This window comes from Cygnus olor, chromosome 1 (assembly GCF_009769625.2).
Source record: "Cygnus olor isolate bCygOlo1 chromosome 1, bCygOlo1.pri.v2, whole genome shotgun sequence".
Classification (NCBI taxonomy): Eukaryota; Metazoa; Chordata; class Aves; order Anseriformes; family Anatidae; genus Cygnus; species Cygnus olor.
The window spans coordinates 45662734-45689085 of record NC_049169.1 but is presented as its reverse complement, the minus strand read 5'-3'; the positions used below and the strand labels follow the sequence as shown (position 1 = coordinate 45689085).

At 40.3% G+C, this 26352-nt stretch overlaps 1 protein-coding gene across 4 annotated transcripts; it reads left to right on the top strand.

The window, feature by feature from the left end:
* The first annotated feature begins 129 nt into the window (after positions 1–129).
* Positions 130–19404, top strand: GAS2L3 (growth arrest specific 2 like 3). Of its 4 annotated transcripts, none has more exons than XM_040556290.1 (9): positions 130–190; positions 4905–4952; positions 5938–6106; positions 6764–6882; positions 8325–8466; positions 12135–12198; positions 12926–13064; positions 14028–14135; positions 14849–19404. In XM_040556290.1, the coding sequence occupies exons 2-9, from the start codon at positions 4923–4925 to the stop codon at positions 16268–16270; spliced, it is 2193 nt and encodes a 730-aa protein (XP_040412224.1). In that variant the 5' UTR covers positions 130–190; positions 4905–4922; the 3' UTR covers positions 16271–19404. The 4 variants fall into 4 exon arrangements, with proteins under 4 accessions (XP_040412224.1, XP_040412233.1, XP_040412213.1 ...); XM_040556299.1 differs by having other exon boundaries at positions 185–769; XM_040556279.1 differs by lacking the exon at positions 130–190 and adding an exon at positions 2712–3627.
* Positions 19405–26352: the final 6948 nt, after the last annotated feature.

Genomic DNA, 26352 nt, shown 5'->3' with positions numbered 1-26352 from the left:
CACCCACACCCCCTCCACACACACACCCGGCCCCGCCCCTCACGGCCCCGCCCCGACAAGCCCCGCCCCCGCCCCATCCAGACCCCGCCCTTCGGGCGCTGATTGGCTCTTTCGAACCGAGCAGCCGGCGCGGGGCGGGGCGGGGCGGGGGAGCGGAGCGCGGTGCTGCGGCGGCTGACGGCGGGTCCCGGTGAGTCTCTCGGAGGGGGGCGGCTGCCACGGGTGGCCAAGCGCTGCCGGGGGTCGGGGGCAGCTGTGGCCCCGCAGCCTGCAGGGTGGCCTCCCAGGTGCCCGGGGCTGCCGTGCTGCGCTTGTGGGAAGCGAAAGCTGGGTGTATTTCAGGGATGCTGCGTGTCACCTTTGGCGTGGTGTCATGTAGAGACATGGGGAGAGTGCATGGATGTGTTTAGGAGCTACAAGACACAGCTGGTCGTTTATCACATTTATCGTTTGTAGTGATAAATGCATGCGTGGGTCTTTGGGAGTGATGCAGGGTTTCCTATTGAAGTCCTAGGATTTTCCTCCTGATGCCGGCCAGCCAGCAGGCTGCTCGCTGGGCGTCAAGTGATGCTCCCCTCCGTGAGGCTTCTGTGGAAAAGGCAGGGAGGGAGAGCAGTGAGATTGTTTTCATCACCCTGCTCGGCCAACCTGGCTCGCTGCAAGCAGGTGGCGGGGTGAAAGCAGACTGGATGCTCTTGTGGTGGACGAGCCGGCTGCACGTCTGCGGAGATGGCAGCTGTTGTGATGAAACCCTTGTTCCTGAGCTCAGGTGGGTTTCCTGAGCCCCGCGGGTGCTTCCCCCTTTGCAAGAGGACAGTGGGTGCACGCTGTGCCTGCCCTCGTTGAGGGGTGCGGAAAGGCAGCCCCCGGGGAGCACCATCAGCATGCCTCGATGGAAGGAGAGGGCTGCCACCTCCGAGCCCTTTGCCGTGGACTGACCTGTCTGGTTCCTTCTCCTTTGTGCCTCTGAGGCCTCCCCAGGGAAGCAGAGCTCCTGCTGACTCAGCCATGTGGCAAAAGGGCTCTGTAATTGCTGTAGTGACAGAGTAGCACTCCGAGGATGTCTCCTGTTGGGCTAACCTCTCTTCTTCTGCATGTTGGGATATGTGCACAAAAAAAAATTTTGGATATCCTGGGGATATCTTTCAACAGATCCTGATTTGACAGCTTCTTTCATTTCAGAGCATTTTAAAATGTGGGTTTCAGTAGGTGCTGTCAAGACAAATCCACAGTTTCCAGCTGCTCTGGGTTAGTCTGTTGTGACTACCTTGGGATGCTGATGGAATAGAAGATGATGTGTGATATATCCTAAACAAAGGGTGAAGATGTAAAACTACCTATCCAAGGTTGTTTTTTTTTTAATGAGTCTGTGAATCCCTTCAGGTTCCACGTAAGCTATATCAGTGGCTGCTTCATCTATGTTTTACATAGCTGCAGAGTTGTGGATTTTTTTGTTTCCTTGTAATCTGTGCCATCTAATAAAATGGGATTTGGATGTGGCTCATCTGCTAAAGAGCAGCTTGTAATTAGTGTAGCATGTCTTGCTGGTTGGGCCCCATCTGTAAAACCTGATACAAGTGATACTAAGCAGGCTATCTTGAGTAGTATCTAAGAGCATGTGCTTAGCATCCTGAGGTATTGGCGTGAAGTGCTTTAGTATTGGGCTTTGGTGCTGTTGCTCAGGTTGCCTGGGGGCAAAGTGGTGGGCAGCACTCTGGGGAGCAGAAGCAGGCAGTGTGGTCTTGTGAAGCTGTCCAGGGTGTCTGCACCCCCTTTCCTGAGAAATGCCTGTACCTATGCCCTGTGTCTGTGGATATTTCCTCCGTTGCTAATGTTGGTCCACATCTCCAGTCCTTTACTTGAGGCTTGGCAGTCAGGCAGCTGAAGGCAGCTCCTGCCTTCCCCAATATATAATTTGGGGCTGACCAGCCATCTTGCAGCAAATCAACGTTGCAGTATCGGCCCTGCCATCAGGTACTACTAAGCAGTGTTTTTCCTCTCCTCCCATCCCTTGGAGCCTGTTGGCAGCAGAAGGGCCAGAGGACATGAGGTGTTTTCTGGGAGTGGTGCTGGTGGTTAGGAATTTCTACATTTGCCAAGCTTGGAGCTGTTGGACCCTGGACGGGAAGCACTTGCAAGTTTCTCCTGCTTCCCCAGTTTAAAGGGGTGCTCCTAGGCACCTTAAGGGTACCAGCTGACCTGGAAATGGGAATGGCATGGCCAGACATGGCCAAATGACATGGTATCTTTTCATTCTGGGACCTTCTCTTTCACAGCTGTGACACCTGCACACTAAATGCCTGTTGAATGAAGCTGAGTTGTAAAAAACTGATGTGCATAGAAACTGATACAGTTTTAGCTGGAGCTGTCTGAATTCGGTATCAAATACTTTCCTCATCAGTTGCGTACAACTTTTTGATGCAGGGAACCCTACTGGTTTTAGAAGAAATCAGATTTGATTATGACTACCTATTCCTGCAATGGAATTATTTTATTATATTTAATATTCATATTAATAATATTAATGTTAATGTTTATATATTAACATATTTATCATATTATATTATTAATTTTATTTATTTATTTTAATGTTAATTTTATTATAATTATATTATAATAATATATTAATATATTAATAATATTTATATATTACTATTTATTATATTTAATATTCTTTTCCTTGCCATGACATATTCTGCACCTTTGCATGTTGGCTGCTTGAAGATGGGAGATTTCTGGGTCTTCTCATCCCATTCCTCTTCCTGTCAGTGCTGAGGTTGTGTTGATCAGCACTCCTTGCAGTCTGAGAACAGGACTGTTTGGGGTTCTGAGAACGGATAACACTTAAGCTAAATTAAGCTTTCAGCTCAAAATCCACTCAGGATAGTCTGTCTCATCAGAGTTTTTTTTTGTTAAACGCGATTCAGTTGCCCCAATAATAAGCGAAGCCATCTGACTTTCTAAAGAGCCCTGAGGAATACGGGCTTACAAAATAACTTGTTTTAGAAGAACAGGCCCTTGAAGTTCAAGTGCCACAACTTTCCTCAATCTCCATATTTTTTTAAGACTGGATTTTTGTTAGGCATTCTACAAAACTGCAGATGCTGAACATTCTTGTGATAGCTGTTGTGTGAATATTTCGCTTTGTTCGTGTTTTGAGCACTCCCTGTGAATTAGGCTGCCTTTTGTTCTCCTCTTGGCAGTTAGCATGCTAGAGCTCTTGTTAGCCTATGTGGAGCTCCTTATTTTAATGAGACCAACTTCTCTACTGGCTCTTCTGCTGTTGTTTTATTTATTTTTTTAATCAATGGAGGCTCTTACTGTGACTCTCTTGGGACAATAGCTTTCTTATGCTAAAGGAAAATGTATTCCCCTGGACGGAGCTGTGGGAAGCATAACTTGCTCATTAGTAATGCTTGGTATATACCCTGTCCTTCCCTTGTTCGTTCACAGAAGGAAAAATAACATCAAGGGGAGGATGTCTTTCTTTTTGTTGTTGTTGTTTTTAATTCCCTAGAAATAAAAGTAAAGGAGAGGGAAAGATACCACTGAGTATCTTTGAGTCCTGATACAAGGAAGTGCCTGTAGTCCAAAGACAAAGCAGTTGCTCAGTTGCCTATCGTAGAGGTAAGTTGTTTGAAATTTCTGATATGCATGGTCCTACGTGATGCATGAGGCTCAAGGTAGTGCGAGGGGAAAACCAGCAGCACCCCTCTGCTTTCTAGTAAGGAGGAAGGGGGATTTTTAGGAGCATTAGGCCCTCTGTGTTGGGTCTCATGTCTTACCAAGGCTATGTTGTGAAGCAGATGGAGAAGGTGAGAAGTATGCCATCTATGTATAACACTTAAGTGTTTGAGGCAGTAGAGTTGAGTTAGTAATTTTTAAAGGAAATTACGTGAGTTACAACTGCTGTTGACTGTCTGCAGTCTGTTTTTCAGCCTAAGGTGAAGTTTTACTGCAACTCTTAAGTAATGTAGCAAGAAAATTGTTTTTAACTGGCTTAAAGACTTGCGTGGGTATGTTTGTAGGTAATGCTCTCCACAACCACTGTGGAGAATTATGCTGAGGAAATTCCTTCCAGTATGTGCTTATACAGCTAACTTGGTAATGCTGCACATCTCTAAACCTGGAGCCTATATGGAGAGACTTCCTGATGCCCAGCACAGAGCTTGTATTGGGTTTTTCTATTATTGAAAATATTGCTGGAAAATACTGTGTTGTTTGCAGGAGAGGAGGTGTTGACCAGGTTGCCTCTAAACCTTTCCTTAAGGATTGCTTTGCAAGGGTAGTGTCCTGATAACCATATTGTTGCAGCAACTTGCAACATTCTGTTGAAAACTTAGGTTTATGGTAGCTGCCTGGAAATCTAAGTGAAAATCCATATAGAAACCAATAAAAACATAGATTTCTCTCATGTATCTATGCAAGGAGAAATTTTATTCTTCAAAATGTTTTTCTCCTTTTAAGATTCTTCATAATCTTTGAACTATTTAAAGTAAATTCAGGATGCATACGTGTGTCTGAGTGCATGTACAAGATACACTTCTGATAGGTTAGAAGGAGAGAGTAAATGCCAGAACTATTAAGTCAAGAATGGTTCGAGTATTAATATTTCTCTTTGGCAAAGTAAATGCCTTACAGCTCTTTAAAACAATGCAACTCTTTGAGTATTATTTATGCACATGAAGTTCGTTGCTACTTTGTGCTGTAATAATTACTACTTTATTCAAGGGCACAGAGCTGAAATAGCCTGAACACTGGATCAAAACCTTAACTGCCAAGATACTTCCTTCTTTCCTCCCTCCATTCCTGATTAGACATGCTCTTATTTTGCCTGGTGAGTTTTTATTGGGATCTTTCAGAAAGCAGGAATGACTATTAAAAATTCTCTTCTCTTTCCCCAGGGGGAGAAGCTAATGTAAATGCAGGTGACCATGCAGAATGCCGTTCAGGTAAATGTCTTTTGCAATGTTCAAGTTCTGTATAATACTTGTTTACGCAAACTCTTCTACCCTGAAGCAGATGAAATGCTAGAAACCCCGGAGTAATCTCTGGACTTTAAAAAAAGTATTCCCTTTTTACAAATAGACTAGTGTGGCAAGATGGTTAACCCAGTGTTGTAATCAGATACGTGATACTTTCTTTTCCTAAGTGCTATTGCCTAAGAAGGTTTCTAAGTTAAAGGATGAGATTATTTAAAAACTTTCTTGATAATTAAGAGGTGTTTTTTAAAACCCTACATTTTAGTTAATCACTTAAAAATATTTTGGACACACATACTTCCCGAACTAAAGGAAAGTAGCCAAGAATATGGGAAGGACTCTTTCTCTTTGTGAATTCTGTACGTGACATTTCTGTGCGGTCCTTTTCTTGAAATGAAAAGGTACCTATCAGTCTGAAAATACGCACTCCTTAAGAGAAATGCTAAGGATTTATGTTCAAGTGTGTGTGTTCTTACATAGGAATATTTCCTCTTTTAACATCAACAGTTTAATGATTTAAATACAAATGCATCAGAAAAGTTTGATCAGATAAATCAGTAGTTTGCAGTAAGTTTTATGTTAAACTACAGACAGTATTACTTAATATGTGCTGAAGAGGGAAAAAACCAGCACAGATGTTATGCATGTTTTGTTTTTTTTTTTTTATATGCAGTAAAGTATGTCTTTGTAAAGCCAAAGAATATTTGTTTATAGCCTCATAAAAGTAACTGTGAAGCCAAGAGAATGAATGTAGTGGTGCTTTTAATACAGGAGTTAGTAATGAGAGCTGCAGCATTCTTGATTACTGTTGTGTTGGTTTGGTGTGTCTGTCTGAAGGGAAATTAAAACTTACTCTTTGAATAATAAGTATTTAGCATAATTCAGAGCTGAGATTCCGTCATCTGACTGCAAATATTACACCTCACTGTGTTGAGCTTACTGAAATCTCCCACAGGTGTGGTTTGGAGATGACCTTCCCTTAAGTCCCCGAAGTCCTCTGACCCCCAGACATGGCCCAGGCTTGGCAGATGTGTGCGTGTATGACCAGTGGATATCTGTGCGACATGAAGCAACTTTGGTGCCTATGCAAGAAGATCTGTCAATCTGGCTGTCTGGCTTGTTGGGTGAGGTTAAAAATAAATCGCTGTCCAATAAATTTCAAAGCACATTCCAATATCCAGCTGAACACTTGACACTTAATATCCATTATGCTATTAAGGCTTGGTGCATTTGAACCTGAATGGTTAGGAGAATTGCATTAAAATGCATGTTCTGGTTTCAGATTTTATTAGCTTCCAACTCTTAAAGGCAAGATGATTAATCCTTCTAATTTATATTTCTGAATCTTGCTAGTCTAATTAAGTGAATATTTGATTTTAGTTTACTTAGATGTTTCTACTAGTTTTCAGTCTGTTAAATTATTTTTTTTTTTATATGTGGGGATACCCACATATACCATATAGATGGGCGGGAGGAACAAGTCTTTCTTTAAAAATAACATTTCAGAAATTCCCTTGTAAATGCTTTCATTATTTTATTATTTCAGTGGCAATTTCTTTGTGGTCTGGCCCATAGATGGGAAGAACTATTCAAGTTCGTCAACCTGTGTTAAACGAGCCTAAGCAATAATAGTGCTTAGTGGTGATCACCAAACATCTCTTCCTTTATGGACCCTAGTTTAAGGGAAGTTTTTAACACTCAAACACTGTTTGAGTTGCCTGTAAGCTCGTATGAAAATTCTTTATCTTCTGTGGAAGATAAATGTTGGCCTTCTTTTTTAGGAATAGAAGTCACAGCAGAACAACTGCTAGAAGAACTTGATAATGGAGTACTACTCTGCCAATTGGTTGGTGTTCTTCAAAACACAATTAAAAAATGTTGTAGCTCAAATAACTTAAGGGTGAGTTATTTTTTTAATTCATATATAAGCTCTTTGATTTATGAAGTAATAAAAGGAAAGAAGGTGAGATTTCCCAACGTGGTGTTCTGTATGCTGTGTATCCAGACACCAACAGCAGCGTGGCTTTATAGATGGGTAAACTGGTTCTATGCAATAAATAAGTCACTTTTTTTGATCGAATCCTAAGGTCCTTACTAGGTTTTTAGTTTGATTTCAGGGGAAGTCTTGCCAGAGGAACATCCAGTCTAAGACTGGACTCTGCTTGCTCCTTTGATAACAGCAGTGTGTGTTGGTAACAAGATACCCGTTGACTCTTGGTGGTATGTTTTATTCCAGAAACTCGTGGGTAAATTCCATATAGGTTAGCCATGAAAGTGTCCAAATTGAGATGTACTTGGAAATGGGCTTCAGTGTTTTTGTTAGGAACCAAGGCTGAGCTGAAATGTGACTCTCAAGCAACTTGCAATATATGATTCTGTGTTTATAAAATGAAAAATAGTGCTCTGTCACTTTGGAGCATAATACCATGTACATGCACAGTGCATGTTCAAAGTACAGGTACTCAGTATAGTTACAACATTGCTTGGATTTGTCAAACAGTAGATTACCAGCTAGTGTTCCTTGATAGATAGCATTTCCACTGGTGAGGGGGAGCCATTTCTTACCCAAACCATTTTTTTGGGTGTGTCTAGATTTTAGTGTTTTATCTGTATGAGGGCATTAGTGCTTATTTTTACAAACTTCAAGTCTTAAACAATAGATGTTTACCAGTAAGCAATATGATGACCAATGCTAGAATTATTATTAATGGGGAGGGAACAAGACAACAGTCTTAGGATGCCAAATGGTATTTATACAAGAGCTGTATGAATGCTGCGAATCCTTAGTTGTTTTTTTTTAAGGAGGGCAAGATGCCTAGCTTCTGTACCTTTGTCCAATAAAAATAAACTGTCCCTTGCTGATTGATCTGATTTCTTCTGCTTTCTAGACTGGGCTTTAAAATGTTGCAACTGGGCAGCCAAATGCTGTCAAGTCTTGTGCTCCAAGTCAGGGAGTTTAGTTGGCTTGGGGTTCTCTGTCTGTGCTCATTCTACTGGTGTGAACAGAGCCTGGGAGAAGGGAATCATTGTCTAGCCCTCTGAAAGCGCCAGTAAGACTTATACCTGGGAAATGGGAAAGCCAACTGTATGGGCAGTTTTGGGAGAGGTTGCAGAGCTATGGTTTGTTCATTCAGTTACTGTTATCATAGATAAGGCTGAATGCCTTCTACATTAGAGTACCTTTTTTAACAGAATACATGGTGTCTTTCCTGAACCCCAAATAATTATCAGCCACCGTTTCTGTACTCCAAATTTAGGGCTTATTTTACTTTGAAAAATATGCTTTGAAATTTGTTGGTAATGTTGATGTGTCCAATGTACTTTGTTTTCTTCCCTTGTCAGAATTTTCCAATGAAAAAAGTTCCATGTAAGAAGGATGCTCCATCAGGATCTTTTTTTGCCAGAGATAATACAGCCAACTTTCTTAACTGGTGTAGGGCCATTGGAGTTGATGAAACTTACCTCTTTGAATCTGAAGGTTTAGGTAAATGTACCTTTTTGTAAGACTTGTTTTGATCTGTATGTGGATAGCTACCTGGTCCGGGAGAACTGTTGCATATAGTCTTGTGAAGTCTATATAGTCTTTACGACTGGGTCTGTCTGGTGCAAGCTATTAATGATTTTATTTATTTTAAGGCAGTGTTTATGTAAAAGCCTTGAAAGATCAGTAACGTGAATAATGCTTTTCCAGCCTTCTAAAAGTGCCGTGTGGGAGGAAGAGGGGAGTGAGAGCTGTGCAGCAAACTCTCATGTTTTCCTTCAGTAAAAAGGCCGACTGAGAAAAGAGGAGTTGTGGTGTCCCTTCCCCTCCCCTCTCCCTATGCTTACCCTGTGCTGGAAGATCACAGGGCCATGGAGTCAACTCACAATAAGATCCTTTATTTGGTATTAGAGTTCGTTCTTATTGCAGAAAGTACTCAGAATAATGCATTCATGACTGCTAAATTTGGTAACTACATTGGGGCGTTGGGCCTGAAGTGACAACAGTCTGTTGGTAATTAACATTTACTTCAGGACCTACTTGACATAACTCTAAGCCATTTTTATTTTCCTGTCTAACAAGATAGTTATAAAAATAAATATTACCAACTGTGTGTATGCCTGCTCCAGCACACAGCCTGTCACTTGTAACAGCTACTAGACAGATACTTACAGATGGAATAAAATTTTTTGACTGTTAATTAAGAGAATGTGCTTCCATTGTATGGCAAATAATAGTTGGTAGAAGAACATTTCATTATGTCAATGAAAAGGAATTAATATAAACTTTTCTTTGGTGAGCCAACTATTTTAAAAAAAAAAAAGGGCAAAATATCTTCTCAACCAACAGCAAAAAAACTGCAAAAAGTCTTAATTTTCAGTAATCAAATGAATGTGTCACAATATTTACTAGATTTTCTTGAAGTCTTTGTATCCTTTAATGTTATTTGAGTGGGAGGTGCTCCTTTGACAAACTGCTTTTCTTTTAAGTTCTTGCTAGTTGGACTACCTATGTCTTCTCTGCTGCATCACTCATTTTTAAAGCGGTTGAGAAAACATCCTTATTTGCATCTGTCTAATTCTCATTTAACTAGGGAGTGTTTCTTTTTTCAGAGCCATGAAATACAGATGAGTAGGAGAACTGGGGTATAAGAAAATTAGTTCTAGCATTCTGTGTTTTTTTCTTTCTTTTAATTTCAGCTTGTATGAATTTCATTGCTTAAACATCTTAGTTCCTTTACTGGATGGGTTACTAAAACCTGTTTAGCCTCCCTGAGATAAGCAGACAGGATTTCCTAATGCTGTGGCTTTTGCTCATAGTCAAGAAGTGTTTTGAAGTCTGATTGTAACTCATGACACAAACTTGCTTTGTGGCATAAATATCGTCTGTGAGCCTTTTTGGCAGTTGAAATGAGCAGACTTGCAGCCTCCTTGATGACACATTCTTTCCATTGATGTTGTCCATCAAACTTTCAAGCCATTCTTTATGAATGAAATAGGGGAAAGACAACTTGATATTTCTCCTTTCCTGCCAGATGCATGTAGCAGCAACTCCTGAAAAGTAGTGATGGCCATGGAGGAAATAAATTGCTTCTGAGATATCAGAGCAAGTAGCCATCATGGGATGCCTTTGACATCAAGTCCAATATCTTCGTTTCTTCTAAGAGTGGTTTTTTGTTGTTGTTTACACCATTTCTTAGAGCTGACGGAACCACTTAGAGAAAAGAAGATGAAATTACTTCCAGTACCTTTTGGATTATTTTTGGGTCAACTTTCTATTGTAGATTTACCCTTCATAATCAGATCTTTTAATAAGTAGACTAACAAATGTAAACAAGAACATCTGACTTCATTCTCTTGTTATACTTTAGGAAACATTTCAGACTTATTTAAAGTGAAGTAATTTTAAATATCAAATTGAACATCCAAAAGATATCAATTTCATCTGTAAATAAGGAGCTGAATCATTAAGTTTCTCTTCAGAGTGAATTTTCAGTTTCTACTGAATAGTGTTACTGCACAGCATGAAGGAAGTCAGACTTGTTTATATAAATGGTACACTATATAAAATTATATGTACAGTTTTTCCTATTTCTTATATTTGATATGGTGGGGAAAGAACAATGCCCATTTGTATTGATGGGAGTTGAATGACCTTTCTCCCAGCCTTTGGTTTCTGAGTTATTAGACAGCGTTCCTAGTTGGCTAAGAAAGTACGGGGCTCCCTTGTTTTCTAGAGCATTCAAACAACTTCTTATGGACTACTTAGAAAATGTTGACAGCATCTCAGTTTTGAGGCTTAAGTGGAGGCAGGGGAGGAAGTAATTACTTGCGTGAGATTTAAAACTCTTTTCTTTCTCTGTCCTTTTCTCTTTTTCCTGTTTGTACACCTAAAGATGGAAGTTGCAAGAAACCAAAAACAAATCAGACATTGATTTCCTTCTGCCTTTTCCATTCTGTAGTGTGGTAGTAAAAATAATTGAATCTTTTCATTCCAAAGTTGTCAAGAAAACCCTGAATGGCTATCATGGTCATCTACATACCATTTGGCTATCACTCTACCCTTCCATCTTTCTTCAGCTTCATGATTCATCCAGATTCATGATTCAAAATTCAGGAGCTCATGATTTAGTGGGCCTACACAGTCAAGTGCATGAAACTGTTAGAGCTGTTCTGAAAAGAGGGGTGTGCAGAGCAGCTCGTCTAGGTACAGCCCTGGAAAAGCAAAGCCTAGTGCAAAACTCTGCTAATAAGCATATCTGAGCTCGTGTTGCTGGTTTGCTGTGATCACTGCCAGTACCTGATATTCAAGTCTGAGTGTTTGCTCTTAAACCAAAGTCATCCTCACCCCTTACAGGGGGTTTGGCCCTCTTTCTCAGAGTACAGACTCACCAAGATTCCAAATTCTGAAGAAAACCTTTGGGTGGATAGAGTGGGGACTGATAAGCAGGGAGGGTGAAAGGAGCGTGTAGTATGAGGTAGAGCTTCTACTGGCAAAGTGGTATCTTCTAGTGCAACTGAATGAATCTGCCATGTGGACAGATCCTGAATTTTTAAAGCAGTAAGAAAAAAAAGATGCGTTGCTGAAATGGTGACAATCACCTGGACTATTCTTTCACAGTCAGTGATTTAAACCACTAAGGCTGACTGGCTGTGCATAGGCATCCACTGGTCAGCTAGACCTCTTGTGTTGAGTTCTCCCGTGGTTGTTCACCCATAGAGTGTGTGGCGCGTATCTTTGTATGCACATATATTAACAGACAATATATTTTCTTATTTTTCAGTGTTTTATGCTCTTTATCTATAAGACTGCTATAATGTATTTAAGGATAGGGAAAGAAAAGCTCTTCAGCTCTCTTGCTTTCCAGTTCATGTCTAGAAGGAACAGCAAAGAAACACGTACAGCACATTTCTCTTAGGAGATAAAGAAGAATGTAATTTCAGGAGTGCCAGGATGAATTAAGACATTTTATGGACAAGAAAATTACAGTTGAAAAGCATTTTAGTGCTTTATCCATGATACAGTACATGTCAGATTGGCTCAGTGGACTAACATAGCATGCCTCTAGGTAGAATTATGGCTGAGTTTTAATAATCTATTCTTTATTTTCTGTACCTCATTGCAGAGGCCTTCCCACAGTAAATTCCCTTTTATTTTTAATTCAATTTTAGTTTTGCACAAGGATCCAAGGCAAGTGTATCTTTGTTTGTTGGAAATTGGACGCATTGTATCCAGGTATGTGATCCATACATCCTCTTAACCAGAAACTGAAGAATATATTCTATTAAGTAAAAGTTAAGGCAATTCTTGGTCATTAAGTGCAACGCAGTAGATGTTAATTATGTGCAGAAAGTAATGAGTAGTATTTCTAGGACTACTGTACAATATGAATATTTTTCTCAAATATTTATTTCATTCTTTTCATGGAGAGGTGCTGATCCATTTATTTTTATATGGGTTTTTTGTGTAGGTTTATTTTATATAGGTTTTTATAGCTGTTTTTAAATGCTACCATCGGCTGATAGGTATGTGTACATCATGAAAGAATTTTGTGAGCAGTAAATACTCTCTTAAGGTCTTTATTTTTTTAAGCTTTTTGGCAGCTTTATGTAAGCTTTAAATATGAATCAACTCTATTATTCACTAAATTTAGAACGCCAATTTCTTTTTGGCACAGAGCAGGAAGCTTTAAGATAGTTTGTTTAAATTGGTCGTGACCTAAGTTGTGCAGGTTTGGCGATATTATTATTGCCTTCCCTGGTAGCTCTAGGACCTCCTTTGCGAGGATTTCCACCAGAAACTTGGAGCTGCTTCTTCGCTTTTGATTATCAAAACAATTATTCCTCTGAATAGTAGTTCTGCTCCCTCTTAGTCTAGCTACTCAGAATTTTTCTTGCTTGTCATCATCACTTCTTTGTTTTCTTTATATTATCACTTAAACTTTCTACTTAATTGTGTTGAGGTATGGAGTTGAACCTCCTGTGCTAGTAAAACTGGAGAAGGAAATTGAGCTAGAAGAAACATTGCTAATGACCTCTGGACCAGCATCACCTGTTAGCACAGCAAAGTCATGTTGTCACCATGGGGAACTACATGAGGCAGTAAGTACTTATTTATTGTGAAAAGGTCTTTAAGTCAAACTTTTAGCCTAGTACTTGTGTGATCTGGCTCAGTAATCACAGACTTAGTTTTTCATCTAATATATGTGAGCCTTAAATAGAAAACAGAAGCGTTGCACCTCTTTTAAACAATTTTGTTGTTGTTTTTTTGTTGTTGTTTGTTTGTTTTTGGTTTCGGAGGTAGTGCCTCGGTGCATATAACTTACTTTGATTCTCCCTTTCTTTCACTGCTGCTTTGAGTATAGGAATTAGCCTCTCATTCAATTGTTGTTGTGCATCAGTATTCTATGACTGTATATGAACTTCATCAAATGTTAAAGTAGGCTTTGAAATGCTTCAACAAACACTTTAAATAAAACTTTTCCCCTCTCCCCTTTCTCCTTTCCCCACCTCCTCTAACTCTGGACTTTTTTGGGGACTACCTTTCTCCTTTCATCAGTCATTTGCTTCTTGGGTGTTACATAGAAGAATAACTTACCAAATTCTTCGAAAAAGTGAGGGAGAACGCTGAAGTGCCTCTGGGCAAGGTGTAGCAATGAATTTGGTTCTGTTGAACACCAATTTACTCACAGGAGAGATCCAGGCACCGGTATTTCACTTTCTTGAGACCGTAACCATGTTTTCAAAATGTTATGGTTGGAATTTGATGCTACTATGAACAAATCTTTAAAAGGAAAATAGAAATATGTTTAAATTAAAGAAATCATGAAAATTGGAGTTGGACAACTCCAAAATATTTGTCTGCATGTACTCTTTATTTCTTTTAATCTTTTGTTCTCCATTTTGAAGCTTTATGTAGCTGAGATTCTCTAGTGAGGGAAGAGAATTCTAGTGTTTTCTTAGATTCTGGGGTGATAATATTTAATACAACAAGAGGTACTGATTATTTCATCTATTAAACCTGCATTTGTCAAAATACTAACAGGTTTCAATTTTAATAACTAGGTTAAACATATAGCAGAAGATCCTCCTTGCAGTTGTTCCCATCGATTTTCAATTGAATACTTATCTGAAGGACGTTATAGACTGGGAGATAAAATACTTTTCATACGAGTAAGTGGTTTCTCAGTACTACAATTTATATTCTAAATGGGTAAAAAATACTTTTAACTTAAATACGCTTTTTTTTTTTTTTTGGAATTGTTTTAAAATTACAGAATGATTTAGATTGGGATTCCATATGATCCAATCCACTATTCAAAACAGGTCTAGCTAACTAGATCTTACAACCATTGATTTTGCAGTTACAACCACACTAAACTAAGCAAGTTAATGCTTTTCTGAGTTTCTAAAATTTCAGTAACAACTTGCAGTATAAATAAGGATAATGCAATAGAATATCCTGAGAAAAGTGCTTGTTTGAAATCCGGACACTTGGATTTATAATTTGCAGCTAGGTGAGCATTCTCTTCTGGAATTAATGGGCTTAAAAAGTTATGAGGATGTTGATAATTTGAACAAAACCTGTATCCAAAACTCTGTGTACTAAACAAAAATGCTGACGGAATGGTTGAAATGCATTCTTGTATATATTTTTTCATTACTTCCAGCGGAGAATCATTATGTGTCAGGAGAAACTAGTAGAAGAATTGGGAAACAAACTTTATTTGCTACATAATTTCTTAAAATCTTTCCCTGTAAGAAAGGAGGTCCTATTTTTGGTTGATTTCAATAAATTATAATGTATGAAGAAGACTTAGAGCTGCATAAAACAAGATTTCTCATGTTCTTCTCTTGTTCCCACCCCCCTCTTCCTCCATTCTCAGATGCTACATGGCAAGCATGTGATGGTACGTGTTGGTGGAGGCTGGGACACTCTTCAAGGTTTTCTGCTTAAATACGATCCCTGCCGAGTGCTTCAATTTGCAACTCTGGAGCAGAAAATCCTGGCGTTTCAGAAAGGCGTCACCAGTGACAGTGTTCCCAGCTCGTCAGCCAGAATTCAGGAACCTCCTGTCATGAATCCAATGTCAGCTGTCAATATGTTTCAAAAGCAACCATCAAAACCCCCTACTCCTGTTCCAGCAGTAAAGGCTGTTCATGGGGCAACTGTGAAGAAAGTTTTATCTAAATGTCCTCAGTCCCCTGCCCTGGAATCACCAGAAGTGCCAGTGCACCCATCCTCTGTTGCCAAGTTGTTGTCAGCCAGGCCCAAGCTACATGGGTCTTCAGCAATGGGCTCACAGTCTCCTTTAAAACCATCAATGGGCACCTCAAAGAAACTGGAGTCTCCTGCATGCAACTCACCAGCTCCTGCTCCTGCACAGCCTGCAAGCAAAAGCTCTTCATCTGCAAGATCAAGAACAGCTCTCGTTCACTCTGAAACGTTACGCAAACGTATTCGGTCCCCTGATGCTCCAAAGGTGAGATTAGCCCTGGCCCAAGGCTCCCCAGCACCAGGGACACACTCTGTTGTCTCATCCTCTAAAAAACAGTTGTCTCATTTGCCTGCAACAATTGAAACAATGGCTTCAAAACAGAAGCGTGTCCCCTCTAAATGCAAACCTGTATCTGTCACTAAAGCCAAAATTAATTCTGTTGCTCCGAGGTCAGCTCGGCCACCCGTTACAAATCTGCGTTCTGTTGCCAAATTTTCACATTCTCAGCAGCTCCTTGCAAAACCATCTGAAAATACAACTCAGGCTTCAGGAACTGGCTCTCAGAAACCTCAGAAAGCTCCACAAACAGCTTCTGTCCTGGCAAGGAACCTGAAGACTGCTTCAGTACTAAAGCACTCAGCTTCTGCACCTTCCCTGGCAGTTAGTAAAGTGTCAAAGCCCCCACCTACACTTGTATCTACAAGCAAAAATGTACCATCAGCTGTCAATAAGAAACCAGCCACAGAGTGTCTACAGACCCAAGATATCAGTAAAACCCCTGAGATTGTATCCACTTCATCCAAACCTCCTGAACGCACTCCCCTGTCTGTTGTACGGCTTCCTCAAACTTCAGCCAAAGCGGCAGCGACCAAAAACCCAGCACAGCCTTCCACAAAAAGTCAGCCTTCAGCCAGAAACTTGCAAGTGAATGGAAGCTTGGTGCCAGCAGCCAAGAAACCTCTCTCTAAAGCAAAATCAGCAACAGCGTGTAACAAAGGAGCACCTAGTGTATCAAAAGGTCCGCTTCTGAAGAGCAGACAAGATGATCACTATTTTGTTATGACAGGGAGTAAAAAGCCCAGAAAGTAATCTTTATTTGTTACCTTCTGGGGAGATCCTAATATTGTTCAAATGGGCCTCTTGCATCTGCTACGCTGAAGGGAAAAACAGGTTAAATAACACTACATGTGCCACGTCAAATGTTAGGCATACTGTAAATTATACAGCAAAATGTACAGTAAGAACTGTATTTATTTTGCAGTTTAAAAACTTCTACTTAGATATATTTAGAGGTGAGCTTGCTTGCACTGTGGAATAGAGAATATCGCTGTTTGCTGCTAGCCTGACCTGCTGTGGGGAAAGGCAGGAGAGAGGAAGGGAAGCTGGAGCTGCTGCTGCTCACTTTCAAGGGAGTGAAGCTTGTTCAGGAAATGTCTACCTAGGGCACAGCCTGAGCAATTCTGCTTTTTCAGGCACGTCTGCATCAAGGCCTGTGATAAGCGATAGAGCTGTGCACATGCTATAAAATTTCTAATACCTCAAAACTATTGTTTTGTTTTTTTTAATTTGTACTGTTTTTTAAGTTCAGCAGTATTCCAGAACACAAATTTGTGTGACCTGCATGTATTAGAGAAAGAAATCTCTAGTCCTGTTCAGTTTGACAGCTGCAGTTTTCGCTGTTCATTGTGCCCTATATTCCTTAACGTGGCTTCAGCTTACTTGGATGTGGAGCCTCCTTGTCTTGGGTTAAGTTGGACATGGAAAGTCATGTCCTTAATCACACTCTCTTGTTGTGCCTTAGTGATACTGCTTCTAAAAGCTGGGGGAGACAATTTTGCATTGTATATGTTCAGATGTGACTACAGGTAAGCTCAGTTTTCCTAGAAAGCTCTTGCTGTGTGGGCAGAAGTAGTACATGAGTTGCTGCACGGGTGCTTTCCACTGGGATGGACCCCAAAGCAACTCCTGTCATGGCGACACTGGGCCATGAGTCCTGACCTGCACAGGCAGAGCCTCGCTGCTCTGCAGAAGTGGCCTTTATCCTTAAAACTGAATCATTAAATACTTCTCAGTGCTAGAGGTCAATTTTGTGGGCAGTCTTAGTCTGCAGTGGCCTTTGTTGTTTTGGAGATCTTATTACTGGCTCTCCTGTATTACCTTTTGGGAGGTGAAGAGTAGTTTTCCAAAGAGCTAATGAGGGCCTACATTTGCCTTTTAACATCTGAAAGTGCCAGAAAGCTGAGCAGCATTTATACTCAGCTCCTGAAGGCCCTTAGTGGGTTAAACATCTGTGGTGCTCAACCCTTAATCCTTAATAGAAATGAGTTTCATGGTAGATGAATAAAACTACTGTCTCTGGGAGTAGCATTGTTTGAGATATTTCAGGTGTAATGAACCTATGAATGCCAAGGAACTCTCAGGTTCTGTGAGGAGACACTGCTGACTTCCACAGACTCTTACTTCTCTTTGTTCCCAAGATGTTTACTTATGAGGAGGTGCACGGAAATCGTAGCTTCTGATGCTTATGTTATCTTTTTTTTTTTTTTCCTGGAATAAGCAAGAATACAATAAGCAAGCATCATAAACTAATAATGAGTTTTCATATGCAGTGGCAAAGTTATAGAGCTACCTTTCTGAGCACCTTGTTAGCTTTGTTTATTTATGATTTTATTTATGCATCTCTACTGTACAATACTGCTTACAACCTGCTGGGAGTAAACAGTAAATAACAATATGCAAACTGTAGGAGGACAAAATCAATTTTAATACTGTGTACACAAGTCCCACAATCTTACAGACAAAGTTGTATGTTTGGGGACAGCCTTATCACATATTTATTTTATAAATGCACTGGTTAAAGTCATTACTTCAAATGTTAAGGATAGTATTGACTGTAGGGGAGTGTTTTCATGTTTGATAAAATTGACAGTTTCACAGTCTGAAAGCATTTTGCAGTAGATGACTTGCATTTGATTTTGGGCTTCCAAATAGTGAGCTATGATGCAATATCTCATGCAGATTAATAGTGAAATTCTTGGGGTTTCTTTCTTTACTGAGTCTGGCTGGGGTGGAGTTCACTGTCTTCACAGCAGTCTATATGTTGCTGTGTTTGGATTTGTGGCTGAAATGATGCTGATGGCACGGCAGGCTTTGGGCAGTTGCTGAGCCCTGCTTGCACAGGGTCAGGGCTTTTTCTTTTCCCCACTCTGTCCCTCTCAGCAAGTGGGCTGGCAGTGGGTGAACGGCTGGGAGGGGAACAGGGCTGGGACAGCTAACTTGAACTGACCGAAGGGATGTTCTGTGCCACATAACATCATGCTCAGTAATAAAAACTGTAGGTAGAGGAAGAACGTGGCGGGGGGATTGTTTGGAGACTGGCTGGGTATTAGTCTGCCTTTGGGAGGTGGTGAGAGATTACCATTGCATCTCTTGGTTTTTTTTTGTTTGTTTTTTTTGTGTTGTTTCTCTACCCCTCCCCCCACTTCTTTCATTTATTAAACTGTCTTTGTCTCAACCCATGTGTTTTCTTGATTTGCTCTTATTCTCTGCTGTCCCAGAGGGGAGTGACTGAGTGGCTGTGTGGGTGCTCGGCTACTGGCTGGGGTCAACCCTCAACACTTTTTGAACTGTTTACAGGTTTCTTAGTAGTACTTTAAACACTGAGACTTTTGGATCTCAGCATCTAGCTTTTTTTAACAATGACTTCAGAGAAAATGAAGTGGATGGCTTCATCTTTGTGATCCGTTAATCTCATGTAATACACCAAATTTTATGGTTCAAAATGAAGAGAGTGAGATGAGACACTGGCACTGAAAAAGGAAAAAATAATCCTTTTACTTTTGAAACCTTAAACAGCTTAATCTAAGGGTGGTTCACCTGTTACATGTGGGTAGGCTTGGTTTGGTTTTACATTCTTACAAAAATAGTATGAGCATGGTCTAACTTGTGCAAATAATTGCAGTCTTCAACTTTGTAGTCATTCCTGTTATAACTAAGGATGATACATGGCATGAAGTGAGCTAATAATCAAAATGTAACAAAATACCTCCTACTGGAAATACATACTTTCTGCGATGTTTATATTGCCAAAGGGCAAGTCTAATCTTCAGCTTGTATTACTTTTTGCGTGGGAAAGATAACTTGGAGCAGGAATCTGACTGAATTCTCCATGTGTTACCAGTCTGTCTTTGAGTACTTATTTGAAATAAACATATTGCACCTTTTTACATGCACACGCATTTTACTGTCCTTTTTTTTTTTTTTTTTTTGGGGGGGGGGGGGGGACTGCATATTTTTCAGAAGGCTTATGTTTTTGCTCTACCACCACATAAATCATAGTTTCAATATCAGGGTATTATAAAGACATAAATAGCTGCATCTGGTCTATTGCTTTGTTTAGAGTTCAAGATCTACGAACCTTGTTTTAGTAAAATACTATTTGAGTAGTAGGAGCCCCTCCTAATCCTTTTCTACCAGGCAATGTGCCTGATTAGTTTCAGGTACACCTCTGGGTTTTATTCTTTGGAGCTCTACTTGAAATAAAAAGCACTTGTGTGCCAGTCTTTTCAGCGTTTACAGCTTCTTGACACACTTTAGACCCATCTCTGTTTCTGTGGTCATCAAATCAGAACAACTTCTATGTTGGATTCTAGCTGCTTAACTGAGTTTCTATGTTTCTATTCCTGTGTGGAGTTCTGAAGTGGGGGAAGCCAAATTTTTTTTTTTTTTTCTTTTACAAATATATATACTGTATAATGTATCCCTAAGAATATGTTCCAAAGTCATACTGAAGATTGCAAATGAGTTCATATCAAGCTACAGGTCATTGTTTTCTTCCCAAAGTCCTACATATTCACGCAGCAAAATTTAGCTCTGCTACTAATGGTTTTCTATTTACAATGGAAGAAAACAGTTGGACTACCCTGCAGTCATTTTGTTCAGAATGGAGCGACCAAAAGGCAGAGGCCATCCAAATGGGTTTTGGGCCCTGTAAGAAGTTGCCTTGAAATGGCTAAAATGTGCCTCACTTAGGGCTGACAATAAAGCCTCAAGAAACAGCAGCAAAGTCACTGAAAATCATAGCCCACTTTAATATGCACATAGGGCTCTGAGAGTTTTGTTTGCATGTGGCTGATACAAGGGCCCTGTAGAGCTGGGCTGCTCTGTAACACCTCAAAACTTCATTCTCCTTTCTATGCCAATACCTGGTTCAGGAGAAACATGAAAACACAAAAACCACAAGCATCAGGCAACTACTAACAGCCAGAAAATTTCTGAACTTGGATTTGAGCAACCTGATCTAGTGGGAGGTGTCCCTGACCTTTGGCATCAGGATGGAATTACATGATCTTTAATGTCCCTTCCAACTCAAACTGTTTTATGATTTGTGAAGCACAGTTGACTGACTGCAAAGTATATATCCATGTAGTGGGTTTACGTGGCAAGGTTTTGGTAGTGGGGGGGGTATAGGGTTGGCTTCTGCGAGAATCCAGAAGCTGCCCCATGTTAGATAAGGGGCCTGCTGCTGGCCAGAGCTGGGCCAATAAGCGATATTGTTTGTGCCTCTGTGACAGCATATTTAAGACAGGGAAAAAAAAAACCTGCTGCAGAACAGTAGCTGGGAGAGAGAGAGATGAGTGAGAAACAGCCTTGCAGGCGCCAAGGTCAGTGATGAAGGAGGGGGCAAGGTGCTCCAGGCACCAGAGCAGAAGTCCACTGTGGCCTGTGGAGAGGCCCCTGGTGGAGCAGGCTGTCCCCCTGCAGCCCATGCGTCCCACAAGGAGCAGATCTCCGTGCTGCAGCCTGTGGAGGAGACCATGGTGGAGCAAGTGGACCTGTACTGACAGAGGTTGCAGCCTGTGTAGGACCCCCGCCGGAGCAGATTCCGGGCCAGACCTGTAGCCCGTGGAGAGGAGCCCACGCAGGAGCAGGGGTTCTGGAAGGAGCTGCTGCCCGTGGAGGACCCAGGTTGGAGCAGTTTACTCCTGACGGATGGACCCTGTGGTATGGACCCATATCTGGAGCAGTTCTTGAAGAGCTGCTGCCTGTGGGGAGCCCCCACAGGCTCAGTTCAGGAAGGACGGCATCCCGTGGGAGGGACCCCACGTTGGAGCAGGGGACAAGAGTGACCGAGAAGGAGTGGCAGAGACGAAGCTCTGTAGACTGACCATAGCCCCCATTCCCCAGTTCCCCCGCGCTGCCTGGGGGGGAGGAAGTGGAAGAGGGTGGATGGGGGGGAGGCGTTTTTGGTTTCTTTCGTTTCTCACTTCTCTAGCTTGTAAGTAATAGGCAATAAATCTTACTATCTCCCTATTCTGAGTCTGTTTTGCCCGTAATGATAATTGTTGAGTGATCTCCCCATCCTTATCTCAACCCTTGAGCCCTTTGCATCGTATTTTCTCCTCGTTCCCTTTGAGGAGGGGGAGTGAGAGAGCTCGACTGCCCACCCGAGTAAAACCACCACAATCCAGTCCAAAGGACTTCAGTTCTGGGTTGGTTATTTTATGTATATAAATGAATTGGTAAAATTCAAGGCAGTTTTCCTTCTAAGACTTAACCAGCCATAGCTTCAAAGTGCACACTCTACAGTTTATTTCTCCACTGGGGAATCAAAAACTGTTCGTCAGGTCAGTGAGTGTTATGGGGCCCTCTGGTGTCTACAAATTTAATAGATGTTCCTTAGACAAATTAACTTCTCAGAATCCACAGGCAAAACATTTCTCTTTGATTCAAATTAAACCTTTTGGCTAGAAAAATCCAGACGTGGCATGCAATAAATAATGCAAGAGATGTTTAGTTTTGTAAGACCCTTTAATTTCATGCAAATACATTTTGAAAATCTTCTTTTCATGAGAGCCAAGACTGAAGAAATCACTTCATTATGAAAAGTTTTGAAAAATAAATAGTGTGAAATTTAAATAAGCTCAGCACTTTTACAGGTTTCAGACATTAAAAACATTAAAGCTTTGAAATATCTGAGAGGTGTGGTCTGCTGACAGTACAGCCTTCCTAGGTAGCCAGTAGTCCCCATTAACTCAGAACTGAACTTTCTGTTGTGTCACCAGTGCAGATGCCAGCAGCAGATGGCTTTCTAGTTGGGGAGGGGAACTGCTGCTGTCTAAAATCAGTGCTGTTACGGCACTTTGTGTGAAGTATTGCATTCCAGATGGAAGAAAAACCTTACAGGGCAGGAGACAACTGGCCATTTCCCTGAGGAATGTAGATAGGCAGAAAATGTTGACAGATTAGTGGTGTTAAGAGTTTTTTGGTGGTAGATTTGCAGCTAGAACTTAGATAACAAATTGGTATGTAATGCTGAGTCAGAAAGTACTGTGCAAAGCTGCAGTCCTACAAAAATAAAGCTAAACTTGCACGTTTCCTCAAAAAAAAAAAAGAAAAAAAGTTTGGATAGTCACACAGAGGAAAAGTATCATAAAATAATGTTTGTCAAAGTACTCAAACATATCATGTCACACGAACCATATTAAGATTAGTTTATATGCATATTCACACTGTAAAATCATAAGTTCTACCTCTCTTGCATTTGAAGATAAAAGTAATTGCTGAAGTTCAGAATCTTGTAATTTGCTGATTCTTTATATAAACATTATTTTTACTTTTCTGAAGCGTAGCTACTGTAACAGAGAGCTTCCTGTACTGGAACCTATATTCCCAGAAGAACATAAGTAATTACCATGGTGTGTCATTCTGATGAACTGTATGCTTCTCCATAGCTTTTTTTATTATTATTATTTTTTGCTGAGCATACTATTCTATAGACACCTGTGAAACAGGACCATAATAAATTATTTTTATTGTGTACATACTGCAGCATTGACCCTTGCAGTACTTTGAAATAATTTATTACTGCATCCAAATAAAAGACCAGCAGAATGAGTTTATTTAAATGTCTAATTAAATACATATGCTTTGGATCTCTAGTCCTGGAATTAGACTCCTGTATAGTACAACAGATTTGGGAGGGTTTTGTGAATACACAGTTGTATGGTCTGGATGTTAAATATTCTCATCTATAGCATTTCTGTTATCTGATGATCTATATGAAAATGTTCATAGAAACCTCTATGATAGCTTATGCCTGATTTTGGCCATGTAAATGAAAATGCTGGGAAGTTTTCTGTAATAACTGTTAAAAAACCCATCAGTTTCCTCTGAGACTCAGGACTTTAAGTCACAGTCCATTTACATTGAACTCTGAAAGTAACCTATTAGGACTGTTAAACCAAACATTCATAGTTTAGAAAATGTGATAATTCTGATGGTCAGCACTACCTTCAAGTTGCATGGATGGATTTTGACACACACTTCACACTTTCATTATAAATTATGCTTTTTTTTTTTTTTTTTCATCAGGATGCTATTTCTCTCAGCATGTAGAAGAGAGCTCTGACTGCAGGAGCAGTTGTTCAATACTTGGGATTCCCCCTGTACTTCAGCATGTAGCCCCTTGCCCAATTCTCTACCCTGTGCTGAAGACCGTGATTCATTCTCACAGGATTTCTTCCAGGACCTCGTCACTGGCCTCTGGGTATTTCTTGAGGTGTAAAGCAAACAGCCTTATCTCCTTAAACAGAAGGAAAATCAGGGCGGAAAGTCACTGAAATTAAATTATCCACTCAGCTGAGGTAATTGAGTTGTCTTGCACTTCATTATTCAAAGTAGTTAGTGTGGTACAGGACTGAATAACCAGAAAACAACTTCAGGGGACTTTACTCATAGCTGGGAGTGTTTAGTAGCCTTACAAATTTGACTAATGGGCTAAATCAGGCACCTGTATAAAGAGGAGTAATCCTCTTGTGAGACGGGGAGTTTGGCTTATTTGTCTGGTGCTGGTCTGAAATTCACGGTGAGCTCATGTTCCTAGAGGCAGAAATTAGTTGCCTGATGCAGAAGACCAAAGAAACGTTCAGTTTTCCTGCTGTAAAGAAGTGGGCCATCCCTGTCTATTGATCCCATAAAAACAGAAGCAGGAAGTATTCAGGAGATTACAACTCAGCTCTTAAGTATGGAGGCACAAGCAATTCTGATCAATTTAATTTTATTTCATGAATTTATACCGCCTCGATGTTACTTATATTTTTTAATGTGGTTTTGTGCGTTGCTCTGTAGAATAAAACCTGAAATATTCTTGGTGCTCTATAAGCTCTGGATCTTACTGGTAGACATGTTACTGCCACAAGCATTCCTGTTCAAATCAAGTAAGAGTTGTTTTTTCTGAAAGATTAAGCCAGATTCAGACAAAGCCCTCAGTTTGGGTTATAAAGGGATAGTCCAGTCCCTGCACCAAAAGTGAAAAAGCAATTAGGAGAGTAACTGCATACAACATCCAGCTGATGTTTTATTAATCTTTTTATGTGTATATATATATATCTTTGTATTTTCATAGCCACTGATTAGTCAACAATCTTCTTGTGAACGTTTTAACAGAAATGAATACTTTGAGGACTATGGTTAGTGAGAGAAATTGTTCTTGCTGTGCCTGTCCAAAAAGGCACTGCATGACTGGTTTTCCAAAAACTGGGTTTCAGAGTGTGTTAAAAAGTTTAAAAAGTATGTAAACTTATTTTAGGTCCCTTACTTCTTCTTCCTCAACCCTTCCCCCGTGCAGCAATTGTATTCTACAGTCACAAATTCATACCTGTGATCTTGAAATTCTAAGTTTCTATAATGTCATTCAGACATTGCCTTCTCCATCTTCACCCCTGGAATGACAATCACAGCCTAAAACCACCTTAGCCACGTGCTATGCTCTGTTGTTTGAGACAAGAAACATTTTCATACTTGGAAGAGTAAGAAGCACTGTCTCTACAGCATTTTATCATGTCTACAGAAACTCTCAAACCCCAAACTAACGAACTAAGAAATTTTGACCAAGAGCATCTTGGTGACTGCCTATGGGTTGGATCAGTAGGAAAATTGCCTTTGTGGTGCTGGATTACTGAATAAGATCTCTGCAAAGTAAAGGTGTGCAGTTAGCAGGTGACCTTGTTCCTGCTCTCAGACGGTTTCTTTTCTTCTCTGGAAAGACTCTTCTTTGGAAATGTTCATTACCAAATGTTCTACTAGATAATGAATTAAAGTAACATTAAACTTTGCTTGCCTTCACTTGGCACAAATAAACAAAAAGGAATTTCTAAAGACACATAAAATTCTATATTTTAGAAAATAGCAAGTGGTTGTAAGTGCTGCTGTTTATCTTGTGTGTGTGTGTGATAATAAAGCATTTAGTTTTAGCTGAACAAGTACTGACCTCTCTAAAATCTGATTCCGTACAGACTAATAAAAGTTCAGGGGCATGTGCTATTAAGCTGCATGATCTTCCCAGGCTTCCGTAATTCATAAAGTATAAAACCAACAAGAAACATAATGATGTTTCTTGAGGCTAAGGTCAACCCAGTGTTTTAATTGGAGCTTTTTGTGTAATGGTGTCTTGATAGGCTCTTTGGAAACAAGTTTCAGACTCCATGTGTGTCTGCATGCTGCAACTCTATGCAGGAGGAGTTTTCCAGCTGTGCTAGCATCCTTCTGTGTGTAATGTAAGACCATGCTCAAGATGCTGTGAGAGATCTGTCAAGTGAGCCAGTACAGCCCTCCTTTCATCTTTTCCTCAGCTGTGCAATAAAATGTAGTGAAAACTTAGGCTTGCCATTAAATTCAACTGGTGTAAGTCAGTAATAACAGATGAGTTTTAAGCTAAAAGCTGATATTTTATATATCTGTTCTTTTGCTCATAATCATAAACACTGAGCTAGAAAACAATCCCTTATTTTATTAACAATGAAAACTGTGTAAGGCTCAGTAATTTAGGGCCAAAAGATGCAATAACTGGACAGAAACAAGTGTTTTAGGATTGAAGTAAAAATGTTAGAAATCTGTGTGAGATCAGGAAGGGGGTCAGAAAAGCTGAATAGTCATTCCAATTTGGCTGAAATTTCTAGTGCCACTACACTATCTGATAACAAAGAAAAACAAGCTGCTCCATGTGCCATCTATCAAACTGTTTGTTTTAGCTTGGCAAACGTTACAGAGCCTGATACGCTGAAACAATGCTCCTCTGGTGGAGAAGCAAGAAAGTTTGCCCTACCTTCATTCAAACTGCAGCCTGCAATGTGGAGGTAAAGTGGTAAACTGAGAACTTTACACTGATATTT

Bases quoted from the DNA above. Each gene is read 5' to 3' on its own strand.
- GAS2L3 (XM_040556290.1), top strand. From the start codon at position 4,923: ATGCAGGTGACCATGCAGAATGCCGTTCAG. The intron at 4,953-5,937 runs GTAAATGTCTTT...AATCTCCCACAG, and splicing joins CCATGCAGAATGCCGTTCAG to GTGTGGTTTGGAGATGACCT. The intron at 13,065-14,027 runs GTAAGTACTTAT...TTTAATAACTAG, and splicing joins ATGGGGAACTACATGAGGCA to GTTAAACATATAGCAGAAGA.